Below are 24,904 nucleotides of genomic sequence, written 5' to 3'. Positions count from 1 at the left end.
TTGATAAATAAAAAATATATCAGTGTATCTTTTTATTTTAAGTTCAAAGTTGTTATTATGATTTTCTACCTTGGCTATCAATTCAATGCAAAAATTGGCCTGAAATTATCTTATCCATATAAAAAAACTAATTCTAATCAATTTTTCAAAAACTTTTCTTAACTAGATTGTTTAATGTCATTCATAATTGAATAGGATTCCCTTGATAGAATTGAAAATTTTGGATGAATAAATAATCAGTGTGTAAATTTGTACCTTATTTTCAAAATATTAAACATGATATATATAGAGAGGAAGGATCGACTTATTCCAAAAATAATCTTGAGAAAGTTATTCCTCATTCTCATAATTCATTTTCTTGAAATTTAGTGATAATAGTGAATCGTTAATCTTAACAATTAAATTTCAAAAAAATAAATGATTAAGATGAAGAGTAACTCTTGGAGGAATTAACAGTTGCTTGATTGCTTTCATGAGCGCTATCCATAAACGGTAACTACCACAGAATGATGCACTATGATAATTGCTAGGCAGCAATGCAAGACAAACTTGATTCCTCTTGGTGCAACTAATATTATTGTGTAGAATTGGAAAGGAGTTAGAATTAGAGAGACTACTATGAAGAAGATCACATACTAACACTTAACAGCTACTGTATACAATGCATTAATACTCCTTCATTTCAAAATATGATTAATTTTAGAGGAAAAAAACTTGCTTCATACCATCTGATAGTTAAATAAAATTCAGAAAATATTAATTAAATTTTCTTAAAATTAAAGATATTTTATAACTTCCACAATTATTATGTAAAATTCTAATCAACTGATATTTTAAAATGAGATGTTTAAAACTGGTGCTTATTAAGCTAAGTAATATTGACCAGAAATGTATACCACATGAGCACAAATGACAAAAAGGCAATCTGCCACCCACCTGGCTACATTATAAGGAATAACTATAAGGTCTCTGCTTAGAATAAACAAGGAAAAGGGATCCTCATATTATGCTTACAAAATAACCTGTCCTCAATCTCATCCCATGCACTGATGCAAGGGTAGTATAATAATAACTAATTGTTATATACATGATTATCATAGATTACAAATTTACAACCATTAGGCTGCTTGCATGCTCACAGTTGAATCACGGCTCATAACCACGGCGGATTCAGCACCTACTTCCTCCTCAGCAGGTAGATCATCTGAATGCAGTTCCGGTTGCTTAAGGCTCCGGACAAACTCAGTGAACAAAGGAAAATGCTCTGGAGAGAAGAATGATGCTCCCATTCTATGATATGTGAACAAGTCCAATACATTATCTCCAGATAAATTCTTCTTAATTTGTTCAAACCCCCCTGGAACACCAGATTCAGACGAATTTTGACCTGAAACCTGAACCTCATGCTTTTTGCAAGCTTCCATAATTTGTGCAAGTAGCAACTCAGGGCTAGAATGGTTTTCCTTTGGTTGGTTCGCGTCCGAAAGGTCCATGCCAGGTAATATAATTTTGCACGAGTTCCGAGCAAACATCTGTGCAACTGGTCCATAGCCATCCCTGTTAACTGTGTTATAGAACCCTGCTGTTAGCTCTGAAGGATGGGATCGAGTTCCATACCAAGAGTGCATAAGAGGGATTTTTCCATAGATCGCCACTCCAGAGTCACCAAAAGTTGAAGATGCTAATGAAAGGAGGCAGTCTCCATGAGCTATGAGCTGATTGGAATACCAAGAGAGGAAGAAGTCCCCATAAGTAGACTCCCAAGAAGCCCCATCATTGAAGAAGCCATTGTATGGGGGCTGGTCATAGATAGGTGCATCATGAGGACCACCAAGCCCCCACAGAGGATTTCCAGATGCTTCAGCATGTTGCTTGAGAAAGCTGAGCATGTTTTGGTCATAACACTGGAATTCCCCAGCACCTTGAGTTTTACCATTACTCGGCAGCCAGTGGTGAGATGGATAACGTAGCTCACCATCTGGTCCTAAACCCATGGAAATGCTCTGTAATATGGCAAGAAATGAGGAAATTGTTAGTCATATATCATATATATAATCTGAAGGTGGATATGTATTAATTAGCATATATAAGTGGTCCTAGAATGCAGAATTTTTACCGTGATTGTAGAGCCCATGAATGGAGAGAATGAAGACTTGAAGCTCTCACAGAAACTCTGGTACACTTGGACTGGAGTCTTCCCATCAAGAACAGGAAGATTATCAACTGCCATGGACAGGCATTCTTTATAATGCTGTCCTGACCTATCTGTGAAGAAAATACTGGGTTGAGATTCACCAATCTGAGATACCCATTTAGGTAGGGGGATATTTGGTTTCTTAGACCCATGAAAGCAAAGAGACACATGAAGCTTGAGACCCACTTTCTGGACCATCTCAGCAATAGCAAGATAGCCTGACCAGTCATATTGTCCCATGGCATCTTTCTCAACAATTCCCCACCAAATAGGGAGCTCAACACCTTCAACTCCTAAGAGCTTCAAAGCTTTTAGGCCAGCTGAAATTGCTCTAGCATGGTTTATTGAATTGCAGGCATAAGAAACTGCATCTAGGGGAAGCCCCACAAATAATCTTAAACCATTTGCCTGCAACATATTATTTCAAGCATGTCAGTTACCTTCTAATGCCTTCAGCTAGTCATAAGAAGCTGGGTATTTGACCACCTAACATGTGACATAACTACATGAGATTTGACTAAAGCGGAGTAATAAAATCTTTCTATGAGAGATGCAGGACTTACATCTAGAATTTACTAAACCTCTAGCATGTAAATTCCATTCAGACACTAATCCGTGTCTCATGGTTCTCAAAATGTAATCACTAATCAGAGCTAACAAAAGAATAAAAGTTCACAATTGCTCCTTTAACTGGATGAATAGGTTATCCATTATCAAGGAAATTTTCCCAGGCAAAATATCCACAATCAGGGTTATTTTTGCCAAAATCATCCCAACCACCGCTCCAAATAAAAATCTACTACGGATAATTACTCAAATTTACCAGATGACAAATTCAAGGCAAAATTATTTACCACCCCATAAATATATTAAAATTCTCAAAATGGTTGACTTCATTATTTACCCCAACTTTGTAAATGAAGAATTTAACTAAATAACTCAGACACCCTTGATATTTTCATGTAATTTCAAACTAAAAGATACAAACTTCAAGTCAAACCAATCATAAAAACTATTATCAATTAATTATTTAATTAACCGTTTCCTTCAGAATCAAACACAAAATAACAATTCCCAATTTCCCCCCATAGTACATGAAAAACAAAACACAAAACTCACCATTTTGGATCTTGTTCCAATCCCAGAAGGCTTCTTCTCCTCTCTAACGGGTTCAGTCTGAAGAGCCCTCAAAGTGAAGCTAATCCCAGCCTTCTCCCACCGTATATTATTCCTACCAAAACTAACTCTATCATTCAAAGCCCTTAAATTGTTCTTAAGATTGCAAAATCCAACTTCCCTAGATGCCAATTCCGACGCTCCCAGATTCGCTTGAGAGCTTCCAATCACCGAAACCTCCATATCCAACAAGAACAGAAAAACGTAATAATCAAACCTAAAAATCCGCTTACCAAACGAATCGAAAATCTAGTGTTTTCAGGATACCCACTTAAGGTTTTCAGCAAAATTGACGCAGAAAATAATGGGATTCAAAGAAAGGAGAGATTTTGAAGATGGGAAAAATAGATATGGGAAAGGTGCATATATAGGATGTGGAACCCGAAACGCGCTTTTTTTTTTTTTTTTTAAAACAATGTGCCACGTGCCCTCGTGATAGGAAACCAAAGTAGAGCCGCAGAATAGTACTATTGTTGATTATTTTTATACATATATAAAAATAAAAATATCAAAATATTAAGGGCCCCAAACAAATCCTCATCATTATTCTACCAACAAAAAATCATCATCATTGAGTTTATAATTCTGAAAAAGAATAACAATTAGTATATAGCAAAGACTATAAGTAAGGTAAGTAACCAATATTAGGTTGGTTGAAGTAGATTTGATCCATGATGTTTTTTTTAGGTAAAAAAAAAGAAGCTATGATGTTTTAAATATATGTTTTATAAGAGAACAATATAAGAACAAAAATTAAATAAATTTATTTCAAAGTTAGAATTTCTTGATGTATAAGTTAATCGGTAAAATTTTTATCATATTAACTTTTTCAAAAATTAAATTTTAATTTATGAGAGAAACTTATTTATTTATTTATTTTTCTCTTTCAAGTGTTAATAAAAAGATTTCAAACATGAGATTTTGTAGACAAATAAAAATTAAATAAAAATAGATACTCTATTAAAAATTATGAATCATACTTTCTAACAAAAAAAAATAATTATCGACAAAATATGGCAAATTCTTTAAACCTATAATTTAGTATAAAAAAAAGTAAATTAATAATATTCATAAAAAATTGTATCGTGTGCCGTAGATGAGTTGGATATGGCTGGATATAAGGCTAACACACGTAGATTATTGTATTATTACGAAAACAATTGATTATTAATTTGGGGGTCTTTAATTCTTTACTTAGAATGGTAATACGTTTAAAATTATTGATGATATTTGGGACCGACACAAGGGTAGATTCAAATCCCATCACACAAAAGATGTTACATCAGTTATCCAAAACGAATTAATTATGCATGCACTTTTAACTGTTGATATAAATTGTTGTCTTAATTAATAATGTGTGTTTGTATAGAAAAATATGGCAAGTGGCAATTGGATGGTTGAAAAGTACTAGGTGCGTCAAGGTAAAGGGACAAATACAATTTTAGAGTCACAGAATGAATGATAGGTTGTGGATGGGCACAACGCGTGGAGCACACACATAGGGCAATGCTGCGTGTGTGCTGACTCATTTCCCCTGTGCTCTGTGGTGTGGTTTTGGGACATTGTCTTGTGGGGTATTCACATTCAGAATCAGATTCACTTCATTGGTCCGTGTTTCAGGATCTGCTTCTGCTTCTGCAGTTTTGGTTTTGGATCCCTCCTCCTATGACTCGGATCAGAGTGTGCATTTTTTGGATAAGAAAAAAATTGCCTTCCTTTGTTTTTGGTTACAGACAAATCTTGCTAACAGACAGAAACATTGTTTTACATGTACCATGTACCATGTACCATAACACTATGCTGTTGTTTGTTCTCAGCCACACAAAGTTGAATTGAAATGCTCAAAATCCTCCTTGGCATGGCACCCCTCTTGTTTTTGAATTATTATAATAGATAAGGTGGTGGAAGATTTACACAAATGGGAAGTGGTACTAATCTACTAGAAACTACTTAGGATAATGGTGATGTATTGTTAGAGTATATAGCATCATCTATCAGATTGGGTTAGTGGTGATAGATGTGGTGGGGTTGTTACTTGTTATTGAATTAGGGAATGAAGCTTGCTTATTCCTCATTAGACTTTTATTCTTGATTACAGATTAAATTAAGAACTTATTTATGCTTAAAACTGAAAGAGATCTAATTCTAATTCTAAAAGTCAAACAAATAGAAATTTAAATCAGTTGTCCTCTTAGCATTTTGTTTTCATCCTTTTAATTCAAGAATAATCTCTTATGAAAAAAGTAACATTTTTTTTTCTTTTGTATAGTTATTAATTAATTTGAGGCATCATTCTTCAATTGAAATTATTTTTAATCAAGAAAACACAGAAAAAGAGATATGCGATTTGAATTTGTAAAACATATTATATTTGTTGAGTTGTTCTAAAATTTCGTAAATATATTTATTTAATTTTTCAAACTTCTGATGATCACATATAATAATAAAACGATTTAATTTTGTGAAATAACTACTCATGTGTTAGGCACGCACAATTCCTACAAAAAAATGTACACGCTTCATATATATCAAAACTAATAGCTGATAATTGATGAGAAAAGGCTAAGTTGCTTATTCTTTTGGGTATTTGCCAAAATATTGATGAGCGGTTCACTTTGTCTTGTTCTTTTTTATTTTCTTCCAAATACTATGACTTAGCGAGGAACAATTACTCTGAGCCGGAAAAATTGAACAGAGTCTTGTAATTTTGTGACCGCCAATTATTCCGGGGGCGTTAGGCTGATTGATCTTGTTACGTGTCATGATAGTAGACATAATAAACGTGTTTTTGTTTGATTGTTTAATTGAGTACGAGGAAGTAGGGGATACTCTCGAAATCTCCTGTTTGGAGTGTGTTAGAAATAGATAGTATTAATGGTTTTTTTCGTGAATATACCTTTTTTTTCCTTTTTTTTAATTAATATTATTTTATAATTTAATTTCTAATATATACTGCTTAGAAACTTTGTGCTTTAAACAATCAATTTACACTAATTTGCAAATCAACTTCGCCAAGGGACTACTCAGAACAAATAAGATATATAGCTATGTAATGTATAACTAACTCTCTCTTCTTTTTATTTTTTTTTAATTTAAAATATTATAAAATATAAATATTATATTATATAATTTTTTAAATTGATTTTAAAATTACTTATTTATTAAATTAAATTTTATAATTTTGTTTTATAATTTTTTTAAAGTCAACATTAATTTTTTAAAATTACTGATAGTCGACATTGACAACACTCGGAAGACATGTATCTTACACAACATACTATAGATCATCATCAATTTTATCGTATTTATGTTGTAATTGTATTTTTTAATATGTTTCATTATTTTTGACAATCATCTAAGTTATTATTCTTTGAAATTTTGTGTCTATTATATAAGATAGATATATCAATTATTTTTTTTCTGTGTTTTTTTAGCAATTCTTCTCATATATATAAGTCAAGACGTGAACTTATGCCATGTTTCTCTCCAACAATTTTATATTATTGAAATCTCTCAACTCTTACCATTTATTTCCTTTCTTTCATTTCATCCATATTTCCCAATACGAGTGTGTATGGAAGACAAATTTATTTCCGCAGCATAAGTCATAAGCTCATCTTTCAAATTCTCCCACATTCCCTTCCCCGTCCAAACACTTGTCAATTTTTTTCTTCTTATAATCCTCCACTTTCTTGCAAAACTGCTCTTTTCTTTATGGCTAGAAATACCCATCAAAGATTTGCACGGGAGTCATGAAAACGCAAGATTTGTTGATCATTTTTATTTGTAGTTATCCTTTATTCAAACGTAGTGAAAGATTACTAAAGTAGTCATCAAGAGATTGTTGTCTTTGATGATATTAAAGATTATAAACCTATTAAAATATCAAAGACTTCATTTCTTCTAAGAACATTTTGGCCTTCGCATACATTAATGTCTGTTTACATCCTATACTAATAATTTTTTATTTGCAGACTCATAGGGATACAATGAAAGAATGGATGCAATTCCAAGAGAAAATACTTGATGCTGCACCTACTGACTTGCCACTCAAAGAACTGTCAACAAATGTCAATGAAAACCTAATCACAATAAACTGAGTAGTGTCCAGAGCCATGCCATGACTGACCATATATTTACTGGAAACCAAAATGCAACAGACATCTTCTTGTGTTCACCGATATTAAATTGTCAACAAATATGTCAATGAGAGTAGTGTCCAAAACCATCCACGGGATACCAAAACTCAACCATAGTAAATTGCACATCCTGCAATGTATTATTTTACATCATTTGACTTGCTTGTTATTTTATAAATGGAATTCAGGAATATATTTACTATTTGGTACAATGCTACTAAGACATAAATGGTTGATTAAGTTTGTTCAAAAGTTTTTTTTCTAATCCACAATCCATTATTAGATTTACAAATGACTCCAAAAAAAAAAAAACCTAATGTGAGAGTTATTGTGTAGAGTTATTCTGGCTCAGAGCCAATGAGTGGACAAAAATTGAAACTATCCATTTGATTTGTTCGGACAACTATGAAGAATTTGTCCCAACATTAATTAACATAAAGGAGTTATTCTCGAACGATGTTGTTCATTGGGTGGCTATTGCTATTAAAAAGAATGTTTTGTCTAGTTATCATTGCATTTAATTTAATCATAAGTATCTTTTCAGAAAAACAAGTGCCATATGTTTTCAGGAGGTGGACTTTGCGAGTTGTGGTTTGATAGTACATAGAGGATTCCTCTATTCATGTGGTGAAGTTTTTTTCCCCAAGAAACTTTTGACAAATATAAGCAGACTGACTTTTAAAAGAGTACGAACTGCTCACAACGTCATTCTACCTTGGACGACATTGTAGTGCCAGAAGTCGTATAAAATCTCAATAATCATTGTTTATCAAATTTGCGACCTCCAACAGTGGCGGGATTCTGAAGATTCAGTTCCTTTTTCTATGCCACCTTATTACTCATGTCATAGCTAGCCATCTTTAATTTAACTTATAAATGCTTTTAAAATATTAAATAATTGATATTTAAAAAATTATATATTTCTAAATGTCAACTTAAATGAAACTTGACATGCATAATCACTAACATGATATTTCATGATTCAATGACTAGATTTATGAAAATTATATTATAGAAAAAAATTATTAAATAAAGTAAATATTCAAGACTTATTTTATAAAACAGGAATCACTTCTCTTATCAAAAACATGTTTTAATTTTTTACAAGTATCGGGATAAGCTTGTCTAAGGATATCTAAGAAAGCACATTTTGTAACAAGGGATGGCTCATGGCCAGCAAAATAGTATTTTGTAAATAAGAGGGGGGAAAGAGCAATAGTGGAAGAGACATCATTTGTTAGAAGAAGAAAAAAGAACTAATAAATTCTATTCTTGATGTGAGTTTGTTACCTCCTTCGGATTGAAAAATCAGGTCATAGATCCATTCTCGATTGTTAACCGAAATTACAGGATGATTTGGATAAAAATAAATTCAATGAAATCAAATGCTGTGATTGACCACACATGCCAATCAATTCTTTTCGGAATGCGAAATCCCATCCTCATGATGGAATTTGCATTTTTAGTCCCACATTCATCTCACTGAAAATTAAAAAAACAACAAATAGTTTTACCAAAATTAGATTCAGCTTGAAGCCTTTGACTTTTATCTTACATACTATTGTAATACAACAAATTGCAAGCAGCTTAAATTTTTCATTCTCATAACGACCTATCAAATCCTAAATAAACAAAACCAATCAGTCAACTTCATCAATAAGACATGTAAATGGATATTATTTTACGTAGAAAATATGAAATCAGATAAATTTCATTAACAAGCTAGAATTAGGTGACTTCTTACACTGACTCCTTTCCCGTGAGGAACCTATCAAACATGTTCATTGCCAGGTAGAGTGTATAAGAGCTAATAATTTCTTTGCCCTGACATAGTTGTGGTGAAAAATATTTTAAGAGACAGAGAATCATGCAAATCAGAGAAGCTCAAAGAGCAAAGAATCACGCATCACAAACTACATTCAAAAAACTTAAAACCTATTGAACAGATATAATTAAAGTGGACCTGTGTGTAAAAAGCATTTAAAGGAACAAAGAGAATCATGCTGATCAGAGAAGCTCAAAACATTTAGAGGAGATATTTTAAGAGCAATTTTAAGTCATAAGCTCATTTTTCAAATTTTTCCACATTTCCCCCCTCAATGCATCCAAAAACATGTCAATTTTTGTTTTCTAATCCTCTACTTTCTTTGCAAAATTGCTCTTTTCTGTATGGCTAGAAATGCCCGTCAAAGACTTGCACAGGAGTCATGAAAGATGCAAGATTTGTCGATCATTTTTATATTCTGTAGTTATCTCTTATTTAAATGTAGTGAAAGATGACTAAAAGTAACCATCAAGTGATTGGTGTTTTCGATGAATTTTTTCCCCTAAAATTCAACTCGGATAGCTTTGATTTGCTACTTCATTTTTTCTACTTCCCTTGGCTCTTTTTTGGTAATCAGGTGCGAAGTTTGCATCCAATTCTTGGAATTCTTGATGGATCCATTGTTTGAGTGTTAATGTTGCAACTTCTATTTGGTAGTGGTTAAGCCTTTTTCCTCAAACATTATTGTTGATTACTCATGTATCTTATAAATGTTTTGTATTTTCCTGATATGATTATTGTTTATCCTTCGAGTTCTAGTTTAGTTTGCATTAGTTATCCCAAGTTGGAAGTGCTAGACGCTAGCACACACTTTCCAACTTTGGAAGGTACTAAAAATACTTAAATAACATTTAATTAGTTTTATGGTTGCTTAATTAGTTAGTTCAGTTGCTAGATTAATTAAATCCCTGGTATAGGTCAAAATGTAAAGATTGCTAATGAGTAGCACAAATATGAGTACCCATCATAACATGTAAAGATTGCTAATTAAATCCCTGGTATAGTTCAGTCAGTTCAGTTTGCTAATGAGTAGCACAAATATGAAAAGATTGAGCCAAAGAATGGAAGGAAATTGGACACATACAATTTGTTTAATTAACTAATTTATTTAAAATATCAGTACCCATCATAACATGGTTAAACTCTAATAATCTTTTGATCCATATTATGAGATTTCATGTGCTCACAATGAATATACATAGATTGAAAACTTAAGAAAATCTTTCGATGTATGCATTGGGGTTGGTTACTTGGTTATAAGTGGGTGAAATAAGCTAGATGTGACCGGGTAAAATCTCATTTTCTTCATTAATAAGGAGGTTCCTTGATGGGCTATCAGGAGACTTTGGTAGCCCATCAAAAGCCCAATTGGACCACTTGGAACACTAGGAGGTGTTGGAGGCCGAAAAAGAGCAGGCATTGGGGGTGGCGGCAAAATGGGGGATGATGCTAGGTGCACCCAACATTTAATGTGAAAGGTAAAAAATACTCCTTGGCTTGATTTAAAAGATTTTGGTCCACCTAGTACCATTTTACGCATTCCGTACACAAGAAAGCTGAGCTTCCATTTGCGTTGTCGCTATTCTTCTGCCCTCCGTTTGTGTCGCCGTGTCATTTTCGTTGGGCTTTGATCCTTCTTCTCCTCCATCGGCATTGTGGACGTGCAATGAAGGGACTTTTCCACCGTCAAGGTAAGCTTCATTTCCCCTTTAACGGTTGTTGCTTCCGTTGCTGGTTTTTAATTTATTACGGATGTAGTTGATCCGCATTTGATGTAGGAAATAGGTTTAGGCATACGAATGAAGTAGGAAGTAGGTTTGTGCATACGGATCAACTTGATCCGTATGAGGTTTAAGGATCAAGTTGTATGAGTCTTACGGATGAAGTTGATCCGTAAGCCTCATATGGATCAACTTGATTCGTATGAAGCTTATGGATCAACTTGATCTGTATGACCCCTTTTTAAAAAAAAATGTGAAATATGTATTTTTGTTTTGAAAAATGTTTCTTATTAGGATTTAGGGTTATTGTTGATAGTTTAGGGTTACTACTGATTGTTTAGGGTTAGTGTTAAGGGTTTCTATTATATTATGTTTGAATTGTTTGAACTAGTTGATATTGGTTTTAAATATTTCAGTTTACTAAGTTTGTATCGCTTAAAAAATGCTACATACGACTGACTTACGAGTTACAAGTAATAAACATCTGTGAAATCACTATCTTGAAATGTGAGAATAGTTTCAAATCATGGATTATATACCAAATATGTGTGTCATTAGAAAATATCAAAATTCCACACACAAGCACACATATAAGAATGTTAATGGCAGGCTACTGATAAAATAGGAACTTAAGAAATACACTAGATGTGATAACTTAAGAAAATCTTTCGGTGTATGCATTAGGGTTGATTAATTGGTTATAAGTGGGTGAAATACACTAGATATGACTGGGTAAAATCTCATTTTCTTCATTAATAAAGAGGTTCCTTGATGGGTTATCAGGAGACTTTGGTAGCCCATCAAAAGCCCAATTGAATCACTTGGAACACTAGGAGCTATTGGAGGCCAAAAAAGATCAAGCACTAGGGGTGGCGACAAAATGGGAGGTCCAGGTTGGCTAGACACAAATGGCAAGGGATCCGGTGGAGGCAAAGCTTGTGGTGGGGCCACTGGAATTGGTGGTGGTTTAAGTGATGCACCAAAACAGTTTTGTAGCAACTAGCAACAGCAGACTATGTAGAAATTGTCAAAACACTATTTGGAAATATGGTGAAATTTTGCATCTTGTTTAATTTCTCACCTTTTCCTCATTTAGCTTTACAAAAAAATGTTAGCAGCACTCAATTATTCTTGGGTCCAATCTGCAATAAGTTCAAAGTGATATGCACATGAAATTTCAATATAATGGAGAGTTGGAAAAAGAGTATAAAAAAATATATCGATGTTACTTCTCTAATACAGTAAATAAAAAAAGAAAAAAAAAGGAAAGTTAATTTTGCAATGTTATTTATATGGTGTAGGTCTTAATGAAGAGAAACATGTTACCAAATACCAACCAAGAAGATATGGTGTTACAGAGGCCATTGAAGAAATTGCCAAGAAGGGAAGGTGGTCCGGGCCATGAACCTGAAGGGCTTTGCTAGGTGCACCTAATATATTGCTTGTGCACCCAGCATCAAAATAAAATTCCAAAAATATCCTTAAGTGTTTTTTGTTTTTATGGATTACATAATTCGTATAGTTCATACAGATTACATGATCTGTATGAGTCATACGGATTACGTAATCCGTATGAGTTAATTCGTATGACTCATACGAATCACATAATTTGTATGAGTTAACTCATACGGATTACGTGATCAGTAAGTATTTTTTTTTAATTTTTTTCAATTAGCTAATCCATATGTTTTTTTTAATTTATTAATAAATTAATTTTTTTAATAGTAAATTTTTTTTACTTATAAAAAATATACATATTAAATAATTTGTATGAGTTATATCAAAATTAATTGTCACAAAATTTATTATTTAAATTTACATGCGCATTAAATATACATTATAAATTTTAGTGTTATATATAACAACACTATTTTATAACATAATTTGCCTATTAGTTTAGTTGGTTAGAACATCGTGCTAATAACCTGAAAGTCACATGTTTGACTCCTGTTTGGGCCATTAAATAAAAAAAACTTACGCTTACAGATTGGACTCATACGGATCAGCTAATCTGTAAGCCTCATACGGACTAGTTGATCCGTATCCCTTTTACAGAAGGGCAAAATGGGAAAATTATGCAGGGTGCACATAGCAATGCCCGAACCTGAATAGTCCTAAGGCCCAGGTCCTTCAGGGGGTGGTGGACTCATTCTTAGCTTTCAAGAACCTGTAAGCTACCAAACACAAACCTACTTACTACTGCTATGGATTTCTCACTCTCACTATATCACACTTAAATTGTCCTAAAGAAAAGGTAAGGCTAAGAGCTTTGACCTTCAGCAATATATATAGACAAATCCCAAAAATATTGAGTGGTAGCTATCTTGAAAGTTCTCAACAAAAAAAAAAGCTATCTTGAAAGTGGTGGCTGCCTCGTGTTCTTAAAACAAAGTTGAATCTAAATGTCAAACTCAGCTACAACAACTATTATTCAATCTACCCTTCTGTCTTGGGAGAGACATGAAGTATAAATGGCAACAAAATTTGACAATGTAATGTATGGAAAATTTGATAACTGAAACGGAGGGGGCATAAATGGAAAGTGTTTTGGTGCAGAAAAGTTAAGATATGATCATTATGATTAAACTTGATGTAGAATGGTAGTTGAATTCGGCCCATTCACGTTCCAGTGTCTCATCCCACACCAACTCAGAGCAATGATTTGACCAAATGAACCCCACATAAAGGGTATGATTTATGATGAGTTGGGAAAGGGAAAAAGGAGGCAATTCAAAAGAGGGAATGAAAGTAAGATGGCATAGATTGGATCTCCAATGTGACATTGTTGAATTCTCTCCACTGAAAGGTGTATATAGGTTATCCATAATCGTTTATTTAATAATATAACTTATTTCTTATAAATATGATCAGAGTATTGCATAATTTAATCGTGCAAACCATTGATGGTATCAATTCAACATCATTAAATTTGTATAGTTCAGAGAAAACCATAGACGTTTTTTTAAGCATTATATATTTAAAGGTTAACTCCATCTAACACAGTTTATTTAACAGTATTGCGTAATTTAATAATCTTACAAACCATTGGTGGTGCCAATTCGACATCATAGATTTTGTATTGTTCAGAAACAACCATAGACTTTTTTTAAGCATTGTATATTTAAAGGTCAAAGTTTGATAAAATTTGGTAGAAAATTAGTCTTCAAAAGCTAAAGAAAATTTCTCTGAAAAACACATAGTTCATAAAATTACGAATTGAAGCCAGAAACAAATATCAACTTATATAATCATTGATTTACGCGCGCATATAAAACAAACTTTACATTTCTTCCAACGAGAACCCATGTCACATCTTGGGTTTTCTTTTCTGATCCAGTCCAAGTCAAACGAACCATATAATTCCAATTTTACTTTTAGATTATATACCAGTACCACGTCCATCCAGTGATCCAAATGCAAACGTAGTATAAATGATTGATTTTTCTGATGTCCCCCCCCAAATCACAATCAACAAAATGGAAATATTTTACCAGTGCAACCAGGAACCATATCACTATTCATCGTCAAATGACAATCACAAGGCTTTCTTTAAACTAATGCACAAAAAAGGATAATAGAGAATCTTATGAATAAACCAAAAAATTTAAAAGAATGCTGTGTATAAGTACTGCACAGTTCACAGGCTTCTGGAAAGTAGAAATTAAATGGGAAAAAAATTAGGGAGAGATATAAATTGCCAATACTGTTCCCAAAACCTATTTATTAGATATTCATCTAACCTAATTAAACTTTGTAGTTCAAGAAGAAAAAAAAAATAAGATATACAAGATAGAGAATAAACCTTTGATCATTGAGAAAGAAATGGAAGCAGGAAAATACAATTTGGTTTACCTCCAATGCCTTTAGCAACTAGAGGACTGACATCAACTCAGCAACATTTGCAGCTTCATCATGAATACTTCAAAAAAATTGATTGGTGTTATACTACAAGAATATTTCTTTGACTCCCGACTCATTCCTATCTTTTTTGAGTCCTCCTTTGATGAATTTGATTGTATATGATGCTCATCACTTGCCATGTTTCTTCTTTCTCCTCGGCACGCCCACACCAGAAGGATCTACCAATGGGCCGGACCAGGTTTGGATATTTGCTTTAGGTTGTGAGAAGTTTGTAGAACTAAATGGAACATCAGGGGGATCAAAAACTGGATCCATGTGATGTGAAGAACCCAAAGGATAGCCTAGAGCTCCATCTTGGTGGGGAGGAGGAAACTTCTCACTCTTGCTCTTAGCATTTGAATGTGTGATCAGCCGTCGTCTCTGCAGTAAGAGCTGAACATTAACACTGTTCTATACGAATAGAAGCTGTAATATAACACAATTATCTTGGATAGCCCAAAAAATTCCACAAGGGGAGAATATACTTATACAACCAAGGCAACCAAATGCCACAAATCTAAAGCATTACAGAAGATGGTGTCAAAACAGTAACAACAGTTCAATCTGCACTTGATCAGTGGCAGTTGTGACTGTTGGCAAAATGTCTTTATTCAATTAATAATTAAACAGGAACACAAGGGAATATTGGGAGGAGCCTATATATCATTATAATATCCAAACCAAATTAAACTAACTTAATTTTCACACTAGTTTTCTGTCTATTATTACTAGTTTTCAGTTTTCGCACATTTTAAGACTTTAAGGGACAATGAAGCCTAAACTACTGCTCATGTTTGGAAATTTTCATGCCCACTGCCCAGGCAAAAGTAAAGAATTAAGAAGGACTGGATTTTCTAGTTTGAGTCATTTGAGGCAGCTAGAACAATTAAAGGTTAAAATTTTCCACCAAGACTTCTACAACAAAAATACAAGTTTTCACCAAGACAAAATCCACTCACAATAACCTCTTGCAAATTCTTCTAAATATGAAAAGTTGAAAACAATAATAACTGAATAAATTAATAACTTCTGAAAAAAGGACGATTCAACCTCTCAAATAAACATCCATAAAGATTGCATGCAGGCAAGTGAAAAATGAATAAGAAATGGATATTGTTAAGTTGAAATCTACACCATTGCTTCTAATTGATAAATTTAATAATTCATCACATTAATCATATAAGAAATAATTGCTGGAGTGAATTGGGTGCCTAATCAGACATACATCAATATTTGCTTGCAGTTCGGCATTGGCCTCTGGAACTGCAATTCCCCTCCCAACTCGCTCACGTGGACGAGATTTCTTGACACCATCAGCATTAGCTTTACCAGCTGCTCTCAATCTATAGTCAAGACATATTGAAATTAAATACTGAATTGTGTGCATTTTCATTGTCTTCTGAAAATATATATACTCTGCAGCCTCCAATATCATGAGATCGAGAAAATAAAGATGGAGAAGGATAACTAAATTACATGTTAAAGTTATATGGATGCCTAGCAACCTCCTCAATTAAATAAAGAAACATGAACATGATCAAAATCTAACCAACATGTATGCATTTCGGGAAACTTTTTAAGAAAATAAGGGTTTTATCAGACTGTTGATGAAACGATTATTTATATGTCAAAAGTAATTTAAGCCACCTCCTAGCTTCTTCATCCCGTAGCTTTGCATCCATCTCCTTGCTGGGAGGATATTTTGGAAGGCTAGAGGGCTCACAAGCATATGGTTTTGTTGTGAAGAACTGCAAAAGAGAACCAAATGGCTTTAAATTCGGACCATTACGTACAATTAGTGAAAAGCTTTAAGGATTGCAAGTACAATCTTCATCCTCTCAAATTTAAATTATATACAATTGACAACATATGCCACTATAGCTATCACTGTTATTTCCTACGACTAAGAAGCAACCCCATTTCTAGTGCAGTATAGAGTTATAAGCAGCTGTTCTAGTGCATCACACGATATTTAAACTATGTTGTTTCCAATTTATTCTTTCTCCATCGTATGTTCTGTTCTGGTTGAGTAACGATAGAAAGGAATAAAAGCAATCCAACTTATCAAACAATGCCTCTGCTAATATATTGTGAATATATATTCATGGTTCTTGCATTGGAATATAAGTTAGGACAAATTAAGAATAATATTTAAATATGACAAAAAGTATCTTGTTATGCAGTTGTAGCATGCCCATATAAAAAAGTATGATAAAAGCATAAGAAATTAGGTGATTTCACAACATTTAGTCAATTCAATTATTATCTTACTTCACTATGCAATGCAGCAGTGGCAGTCAAACGTTCATCTGGATTGATTGCGAGAAGGGTATCCATAAGTGGCAGAGATGATGGAGGAAAATCTTTATATGTCTCTGCAATGCATCGCTTGTATGATTGTTGGGGCTTAAAAATGGTAGCATGAGGCAACTTTGACTTTTTCCAATATTCATCAGAAGGAGAACCACATAGTTTGAATATCTTGTGTAGCTGCTCCACCTACAACACATAAGGATGCTAATTATAGAAGTAAAATCCAAAGCACAAATTTCACAATCAAGTAGCAGAAAATTGAGAGGCCATGGACAACAAAATCTTGCACCTTAGACTAGTAAACTGAATACACATTATGCCCTTAAAAGATGCAACTATAGACCCTATATAATGTATCCATCATAGATTACCTCTGTTCGACCAGGCATAATAGGCTTTCCAGCCAACAATTCAGCAAGAATGCAGCCAGCACTCCAGAGATCCACTCCTACACTATATTCAGTGGCCCCAAGAAGAAGTTCTGGAGGTCGATACCATAAAGTAACCACTCTACTGGTCATAGGGTGCTTGTGATTAGGATCAAAGAAGGAAGCTAATCCAAAATCACCAATCTTGAGAATTCCATCATTGTCAATAAGAAGGTTCGACCCCTTTATATCACGATGCAGCACATGACGGTTGTGACAATGTTCCAGTCCAGAAAATAACTGATGCATGTAACATTTTACCTAAAATAGCCAGATACGAGCATATAAAAAGGGACTACCTCCAGAAGCAACCAAAAAAAGAAAAAGATTCTGGAATCATATATTTCAAACAAAACAAGAGCATGCACTCAAGGTGAATACACCAATACCTGAGACTCTGTGAACTTGATTGCTGGGTTTGTGGCAAGTCCAGCCAAATCATGCACCATGTATTCAAACACAAGATATAAACTGCATGACATTCTAGAAGTCACTAAGCCTTCCAGTTTGATGACATTGGGATGATCCAAACGCCGGAGAATCAAAATCTCTCTGGCCATGAACTTGACACTCTCAGGCTCTAAATTGTCAAAACGGACCTTCTTTAGAGCAACAATTTTCCCCGTTAAAGTATCCCTAGCTTTGTAAACATTGCTGTATGTACCTTGCCCAATCTGATTGAAAGATAACAGAAGCATCAATAAGAGATTTAATAATAGCCAGGCAAGTCGCCAGGAGAAATAACTTTTAGACATTTTGATGGAAGGCTTTTCAATTTTAATCACAAACCCCACCAAATAAAATAAAAAGTCTAAAATCCACATTACTACTTTTAGGTGTTGCCATAGCTTGCACTCAAAAAACTATACAACATCAACAAAAAGTCATTTTTTAGAGCCAAACCCCTCATACTACGTTAAAACTCCAAAGAGAAACACAATAACATCAACATCCTCCATTCAAGGAAAGGAGCAATGAAGAACATAAGAACAGCTCAACATTGTCAAAAAATCAAATCTAGACATCAAGACCATATCAGAATTCAGCAACATCACCAAACCAAAATTGGAAACAAAATTAAGTGTACTATTCATCGAGTTCTAGATGCTCTTTACCTTATCAATCTTCTCAAAAGTGTCGGCCCTCCGAGGGGTCAATCCATTGATAGCCTCACCAGCAACCTTAGAGAGCCAAGAGGGCCACCCTGCTGCAACCTGCTCACCATGAACATGGTTAGGAGGATTGCTCAACCTCGGATTCGGCTTCGAAGATCGCCTCCTCTCTCCCCTTGCCCTTGTCCTCCTCTCCTCTCTTCCACCCTCCTTCTCAATGTTCTCATTCTCAACAACCTCTCCTCTACCCTCCTCCTCAGCTTTTGCCTCTCTCACTTCCTCTCTCCTCTCCTCCCTCGAAGCCTCTCTTCCAAACGCACACCCCATCTCTCAAAATTTCTCATTTACTCCCCCCACTTGCACCAACCACATTTTCCCTCAATTTCTCACCATCCAATCACCCCCCAAAATCCCTCTCCCCTCCAAAAACCCTAATCATAAATCTCCAAAAGCTGGACTGTGCAAACGCTAATTCTAAAGACCCTAACTTTGGCAGACAAAAGTGAGAAAGCAATGATTTTGAAGACACCCCACAATTTGTGGTGCAGTCAAAGAAAATAAGACCACTGTTTCTTTTTTTTTTTTTTTAAGGTGGGTCTTTTTTAAAAATAAAAAAAAAATCTCCTTTTGGGACTGTGATATGGAGGAAGATCAAAGTTGAAACAGTTATGGTTGAAGTTGAGTCTTACCAGATTCAAGGATCAGTGAAAAGAAAAGAAAAGAATGTTTTAGAGAGAGAAAAAAAAATGTGAGGGTATCTTCCTTTATTTTTCAACTTCTCTCTCATACTCATAATGGTTTCTGTATTTAAGTTTGACTCGAGGAAGAGCCAAAGGTAGCAAAGACCTGTACCTATAATAACCCAGTTATGGGTGAGGTGTGTCAATGTCTCTATGCCCACTTCAGTTTTTTTTATTTTTTACCCTTTTTAACCCTTTCAGAGTACTGAGTTTGTATCAAGTTGAAGAAGCTTCCATGATAGTGTCCAATCAAAGCAAGACACAAAATTCAGGTTCAAGTACCATGAAGATGTTTGTGTTAACTATAATTACATTTCATGATGGTTTATTTATTTATTTTTATTTGTTATTTTTTTTCTTTACTTGCTTGCATGAGGTAAAAATATTATTGGTGTAGTTGGAGAACGGTGGAGGTAGAACTAGGAAGGTACGTAGTGTTGTATGTACACCTGATCAGTTAACAGTTATTATGTATTGTATTGTAGTACTTCGTTACATTTTTTTTTGGGGCCTGTTTTGGTGGTTTTTCACTTACTTGGAGGTTGGAACATTGCTTTCAGGAAGAAAATGGGATTGTGAAGTTGGTCAAGATTTATGATAAATAAAAAAAACAGAGGAAGATTAAAGCATGTGCTTGATTAATAGCATCAATAAAGATAATATATTTCTCACTGCATAAATCTTACTTATATGTTTATGTTTTGGATTATAAGATTGTTGTTTAAGAACAAATTTATTTAGCCACTACTTTTGAATCAATATTGAGTAGAATATTTAGTGAGACAGAATATTAGTGAGTAATTAAAATCATGCATTCATCAATTTTTTTTACTAGTCTTAAACACAATTATATGGATTTATTTAGAGAGAATAAATGCATTTATGCATAAGGATAATGTAGAGAAAAAGAAGAAAACAACTTTTCTTTTCTTTTTTGTTTGTTTATATCCCATTACCAAATATATATATATATATATATATATATATATATATATATATATATATATATATATATATATTAGTACATACACTTTTTAAAATAAAATATTGAACACATTAAAGACAAACTATATTTTAGTCTTTATAAATATATTTAAAGATTAAATATACTTTTTAGTCCCTATAAATCTACTAATAGTCTAATATTCATTTTTAGTGTCTAAAAAATAAATAATTTTCTTTAGTTCCACATGTATGAAAGTATGCCATGCGTAGTCCTTATCTCCATAAATGAGATACCAAAATGAGCTAATTTCTATTTCTATATAAAATGAGATGATTTTTGTGAATGACAAGAACTGATTTTACTATATTTTCATAAATAAGAAATTAAAAGAAAATATTTTTTTAATAAACTAAAAACAAATATTATCATAGACTAAAAATGTATTTAATCCTATAACTAAATTTGGTTTTAACTAAATTTTAAAAAATAATTTTATTCATCATAAATTATAATTTTTGAATGATTCTATTATTGTTTATTAATGATATGACATGTATCTAAATGAATTGCATCACTTTTCTTTTTCTTTTTCTTTTTTTTTTTACCAAGATGAATGGCATCGCATACTACTTTAGGATAATTGTTTGAAATATAAAATGCCTAATTGCCTATGACACCTTTCCACTAAGTGGTGGTAAGATTTTTTTTAAAAGATTAAAATTAACTAATAAATAAAATTTAATTTGACCACATTCTTTCTGAAGAATTTATAATTATATTAATAATTTATACTTTATTATATATTTTAAAATTTTAATTATTAATCTTTAATGAATACGTAATTATGAATTTTTTTTATAAAAATAAAAATAATATATCCCTAGTATCCTACTTCAAAACAACTAAATTCTCCGCTCCTAATTAAGAGGCATATAAAGTATAAACTCACCACCACCCCTTCTAACCACAATAGAAAGAGTGTAGTGCCAAACACGTCCAATTTAAATTGACAGAATAGGAATGTCTAATTGTACTGTCTTTAATTATGCATCTAATAATCACCCACCATGAAAATGAAAGCTCATACATCTACCCTAGCATTGCTTTTCAGGAGGAATATATTTCCCTCTTTTAATTTTTAATAGAACAAGCTTCTATTTACAGTAATCCCAACTTTTTCAATCATGGATCCAATTTTAAAATATTTTTAGATTTATTTTTAAAATAAAAAATTATTTGTATATTTAATTTTTAATTTTAAAAAAAGCACCTTATATTTATTAATGATTTTTTCTGATACCGTCATCATTTATATTATTATCATTGACATCAGCACTCTCATCACCACGATCATTAACATCGTTATTATTATTATCATTAGTATCATTGATCTCTTTCATGAACATTACCACGGACACCACCTCATTAGTATTATCATTGTTACCATTGTATCCTTAAACTAATTTTAATTAATATGATAGAAAATTTTTATTTTTTTTGTAAATTAAATATTAATATAAATAAAAACTAATTATTATTTTAAAAAATTAAAAACCTTTTAAGGAAACGCTTATAACTAAAAATCACTCAAAACAAACATTTAGTTAATGGCAATACACAAAAAAATAGATATTTTTTTTAAAAAAAGTAACAATGGAAGAGAAGACTACATTAATTAGACTCAAAGTTTATCCACATATTTTTTTTTATCTTAACCCTTCAATTTATCAGGGAAAATAAATCCTAACTTATCCAAAATTTGGCTAAAAAATAAATAAAATTTAACCAAAAATTATTTCTATCAAAAACTAAACTCAAATATTACTCAAACAATCTAATTTTAACTTCCACCTATTAACTACTTATATACAATCATTTTACTTGCGTACCTTCAAAACTTTCAAATTATATAATGATGTTATATAATGGTTTCTCAAAAAACAATAACTTCATATTTCTAAAATAAAAAGTATGAAATTAACACCAAAATGAGTCCAGAAAATTATTCGTAAGAGTCAAAGACTGACCTAGACTACACCTCTTTTATATATATTATTATTAGTTTTTTTTACAAAATATTATTATTATTAGTTGAAAGGCACTATCTATTTGTTTGCCTTTTTATTTTTTTAGGTAAGAGGTTCAATTTGATAATATTACAACAATATTTCTTATTATACATTGTACATTTAAATTTATCAGATTCTTAACCAATAAAAATATTTATTGTCTATTTTTTAAGATCTTTGTTTTTATATTTATAAATCTCATATTTTCTATCAATAAGTAATATAAAATATGAGTAGACGTATCCAATGCCATGTTATCATAAATGAGGTAGCTATTACCGATCGCTGTTTGCTACTTTTAATTATTGTTTGCCCTTCTACTTCTGCTCCCTAGTTTAAGAGAAGGTTGGGGACACATTTGCTACTTAAATGTTGAGGAGGTTGAATAAAAAAAAGAGAAATTGAAATTAAAACAAAGTAGTGAGTGACCTGCGAAAATAGTAATCAACAGGTAAAATAGTCTATAAAAAATGTGTATATTAAATAAGAACATTACCTTGTTATTGTTATATAAATGAAGATAGTGTACAATTTCCAGTTATATGAACAGCACAATAGGAAACCTTTGTAAAAAAAATTGAAAATGATCTCTTGTAACCTACTGGTAAAAGAACTAACACAATAGGGATCGATATACTCTACTTGTTTTGGGCCCATTAAAGCTTACCAACCTTAAATAACAATCTTTGTTGTAGTGTGGTCGTGCATTTTTTGTTTTTAGGATAAATAGTAGTTGTTAATTGTTAATTTTTTAATTATATTTCCGTGTAAACATCCTTATATAACGTTTCAATCCTTAATGATAAAGATGATGGATTACGATCCCGCAATTACTCTTCTCCAGTTTTATTTATTTACTTTTAGCTGTTTATTTGCAAAATAAATAAATAATCTATGAAGGTGAATAAAATTAATTTTAATTAATGATGTCATAAATATAAAAATATCATTTTTTTAACTTACTATAATGTAAGACTCTATTTTTAGGCTAGTGGTGGATTTTATTTTTTTTTTGGGAGCGAGGGGATGACGCTTTTAAATTCCGTTAACTTTTGTTACTAAAGAAAATCATATAATACTAGGAATGAATTCCTGAGAGTCCGAGACAACCCAAAACTTTTATAAAGATGATAGATAAAACTCTTAAATTTGGACTTACAAACTGTGTACGTTTAACAAATTAAACCTTCAAGAAAGTTAAAATTCATTCTTAATTTGACAAAAAAGCATTTTTATATATTAAAAACAAAAGCTTTTGCACCCCATTCAAACAATACGTGAGAGACGATCCACAACATTATTTATACTTTTCATCTGCCATCCAAACAACAGTTTTTGTTATGGTAGCATTTATTCACTTCTCCCTCCATTTCTAATATTTGATTGCTTTGTTTTTGTTTCAAAAAATTTGATGTTTGTTTTAAAATTCTTATATATAACTGTGCATTTTCCAATAATACCCCCAACACTATATGATGAATCCCATTGTCTGTCCTTACATTAAAAAGATCAATAACTATATTCGAATGCCTTAGTTAATGTAACATCAACTTTCTTTGGAATCGATGTATGATGAATCCTAGGGTCAAATTATTGTAGGCACTTTACTTACACTTCAGAAGATTAGTCTACTTTTTTTGCAAACCACACAAAGGCAAGACTTACTTTATAAAAAAAATGAAGACAACTTCATAAGTCAAATTATTTTAATAATATTAACTCGTAATTGAATTATATTAAAATAAACTACTAATCTTCAATTTAAGTTTTTGTACTCAGCAAATATATATATATTTTTTAACATCTAATCATATTTGCAACCATCTATTACCAATTTTCTGTCCATTATTACAATCAAATAGAATCCACAAAACAACAAATTCGACCTACTTAATTTTGTCTATCACATGTAAAACTCAACATAAGTACGTCAACTTAGCTTACTTTAATAACGAATCAGAAATTAACTAACTTAACTCAATTCACTCAAATTGGTGAGCTAAGCAAGTGACTCGCCTAAATTTTAAAAAATAAAATAGGAAAAACTATTTTTTTGAGAGAAACTAAAAGTAAAAAAAACCGTAAAATTTGCAGTGCATAGAAAATAAATAAAATATAAAAAATAACATCATTAATCAAATTCCACTCTAAATGAACAGGTCCATGTTAATAAATAATACTATATCATTTTCAAGATATAAGACTCTTTCAACTAATTTACAACCTTTAAAAAAATAATTATTTTAATTAATAACATTAAAAATAATCCTTTATTTCTCTGCACTTAATTTCTCCTCATAAAAAATAATTAATGATTGGAGAGAGAATATTGCAATTAATT

At 32.1% G+C, this 24,904-nt stretch overlaps 2 protein-coding genes across 2 annotated transcripts; both read right to left on the bottom strand.

Moving 5' to 3' along the window:
- Positions 1 to 846: 846 nt before the first annotated feature.
- LOC547684 (beta-amylase) lies at positions 847 to 3,707 on the bottom strand. Its single transcript, NM_001249435.2, has 3 exons — positions 3,314 to 3,707; positions 2,117 to 2,602; positions 847 to 2,003 (listed from the first exon to the last, which is right to left on the bottom strand). Exons 1-3 carry the CDS (start codon positions 3,551 to 3,553, stop codon positions 1,119 to 1,121), a joined length of 1,611 nt encoding a protein of 536 aa, NP_001236364.1. The 5' UTR covers positions 3,554 to 3,707; the 3' UTR covers positions 847 to 1,118.
- Positions 3,708 to 14,759: 11,052 nt separating this feature from the next.
- On the bottom strand, positions 14,760 to 19,644 carry LOC100814934 (probable serine/threonine-protein kinase At1g54610). Its single transcript, XM_003546052.5, has 7 exons — positions 18,812 to 19,644; positions 18,086 to 18,370; positions 17,640 to 17,957; positions 17,227 to 17,454; positions 16,603 to 16,703; positions 16,181 to 16,298; positions 14,760 to 15,336 (listed from the first exon to the last, which is right to left on the bottom strand). Exons 1-7 carry the CDS (start codon positions 19,133 to 19,135, stop codon positions 15,085 to 15,087), a joined length of 1,626 nt encoding a protein of 541 aa, XP_003546100.1. The 5' UTR covers positions 19,136 to 19,644; the 3' UTR covers positions 14,760 to 15,084.
- Positions 19,645 to 24,904: the final 5,260 nt, after the last annotated feature.

This window comes from Glycine max, chromosome 15 (assembly GCF_000004515.6).
Source record: "Glycine max cultivar Williams 82 chromosome 15, Glycine_max_v4.0, whole genome shotgun sequence".
Classification (NCBI taxonomy): Eukaryota; Viridiplantae; Streptophyta; class Magnoliopsida; order Fabales; family Fabaceae; genus Glycine; species Glycine max.
The sequence above is the reverse complement of the archived record's forward strand: the minus strand, read 5'-3'. Positions and strand labels throughout refer to the sequence as shown.